Source organism: Eimeria necatrix, genomic scaffold (assembly GCF_000499385.1).
Source record: "Eimeria necatrix Houghton genomic scaffold, Enh_scaff339, whole genome shotgun sequence".
Classification (NCBI taxonomy): domain Eukaryota; phylum Apicomplexa; class Conoidasida; order Eucoccidiorida; family Eimeriidae; genus Eimeria; species Eimeria necatrix.
The window spans coordinates 35,001-36,458 of record NW_013653913.1 but is presented as its reverse complement, the minus strand read 5'-3'; the positions used below and the strand labels follow the sequence as shown (position 1 = coordinate 36,458).

At 47.8% G+C, this 1,458-nt stretch overlaps 1 protein-coding gene across 1 annotated transcript in view; it reads right to left on the bottom strand.

Moving 5' to 3' along the window:
* Positions 1-722: 722 nt before the first annotated feature.
* The window catches only part of ENH_00045020 (non-transmembrane antigen, putative), a gene marked incomplete at both ends in the record, with an annotated part of 2,236 nt that continues 1,500 nt past the window's right edge, over positions 723-1,458 (bottom strand). The window contains 2 exons of the mRNA XM_013580961.1: positions 723-743; positions 895-1,458. The exon at positions 895-1,458 is cut by the window's right edge and continues 24 nt beyond it. Of these exons, the coding sequence (XP_013436415.1) occupies positions 723-743; positions 895-1,458 (585 nt within the window). The remainder of the gene's footprint in view (positions 744-894) is intronic.

Here is a 1,458-nt window from a genome sequence, read left to right as displayed (position 1 = left end):
AATAAAACAAATAAAACAAATAAAATAAAAAAGCAAACCTTTATAAAGAGTGAAGGACTCCAAACAAACAAAACAAAACAAATAAAAACAAATAAAAATAAAAACAAATAAACAAATAAACAAATAAATAAAACAAACAAAAGCAAACCTTTATAAAGAGTAAAGGACTCCAAATAAATAAATAAACAAACAAAACAAATAAAACAAATAAAACAAATAAAATAAAAAAGCAAACCTTTATAAAGAGTGAAGGACTCAGCGCCTCTGACGAGAACAGCTTCATCTGCTTTTAAGGCGGAGACGAAAAGCATCAAAACAATCATTTCGGGTTTTAAAGTGAAAAGCAATTCTTCTTGCGCCAAGTGCTCCGCATGCATCGTCAGGCCCCCTAGGAATCGATCCGCAAAGTCCACCTGCAGCAGCAGCAGCAGCAGCAGCAGCAGCAGCAGCAGCAGCGGCAGCAGCAGCAGCGGAGGAGGCCGTGGTCACGCTGCATAGACACCCGAAACAGCTGCCTAGACACCCCAAAGAGCTGCCTATACACCTGAAAAGCTGCCTATACACCTGAAAAGGTGCCTATACACCCGAAAAAGGTGCCTATACACCCGAACGAGCTGCCTATACACCCGAACCACCTGCCTATACACCTGAAAAGGTGCCTATACACCCCAAACACCTGCCTATACACCTCAAACACCTGCCTGTACACCTCAAACACCTGCCTATACACCCGAACGAGCTGCCTGTACACCCGAAAAAGCTGCCTATACACCCGAAAGAGCTGCCTATACACCCGAAAGAGCTGCCTATACACCCGAACGAGCTGCCTATACACCCGAACGAGCTGCCTATACACCTCAACGAGCTGCCTATACACCTGAATGCGGGGCGGACCTGGATGGCGCCGTCGGCTTTGGTGATGTCTCCACTTAAATGAACTTCAATTGGAAATAAAGGAAGTTTGTCTTGGAGAATATTTTCGAGTTTTATTTCGGGACGAACAACTTGGAATCCTTCGGGAGAAGTGAAGACAGTTTCTTGCGGGACTTGGAAGTAAAAACTAATTATTTCATCAGCAGCAGAAATGTGCTTCTTCGTCCCCAGAAAGGTCACCTCCGTGCAGCTGCAGCCGCTGCTGCTGCTGCTGCTGCTGCTGCTGCTGCTGCTGCTGCAGTGCAGCGGGCCCACGTCCCCGCGCTGCAGCATTTGCTGCCAGCAACCCCCCAGAGTTTGCTGCATCTGCCGAAAGTACTGCAGCAAAGACTGGAACTTGGGGGCCCTTTCGAAGTAGCCTCTGTAGTGCATGTCGGGGGCGTTCATCTGCAGCTGCTGCTGCTGCTGCTGCTGCTGCTGCAGCTGCTGCTGCAGCAGCAGCCGCTGCCGCGGGAATATCACTCCGAAAAATAAAGCAGCAAGTAAAGCCAAGACTTCTATTCGCCGCAAATGCACCACCGGGTT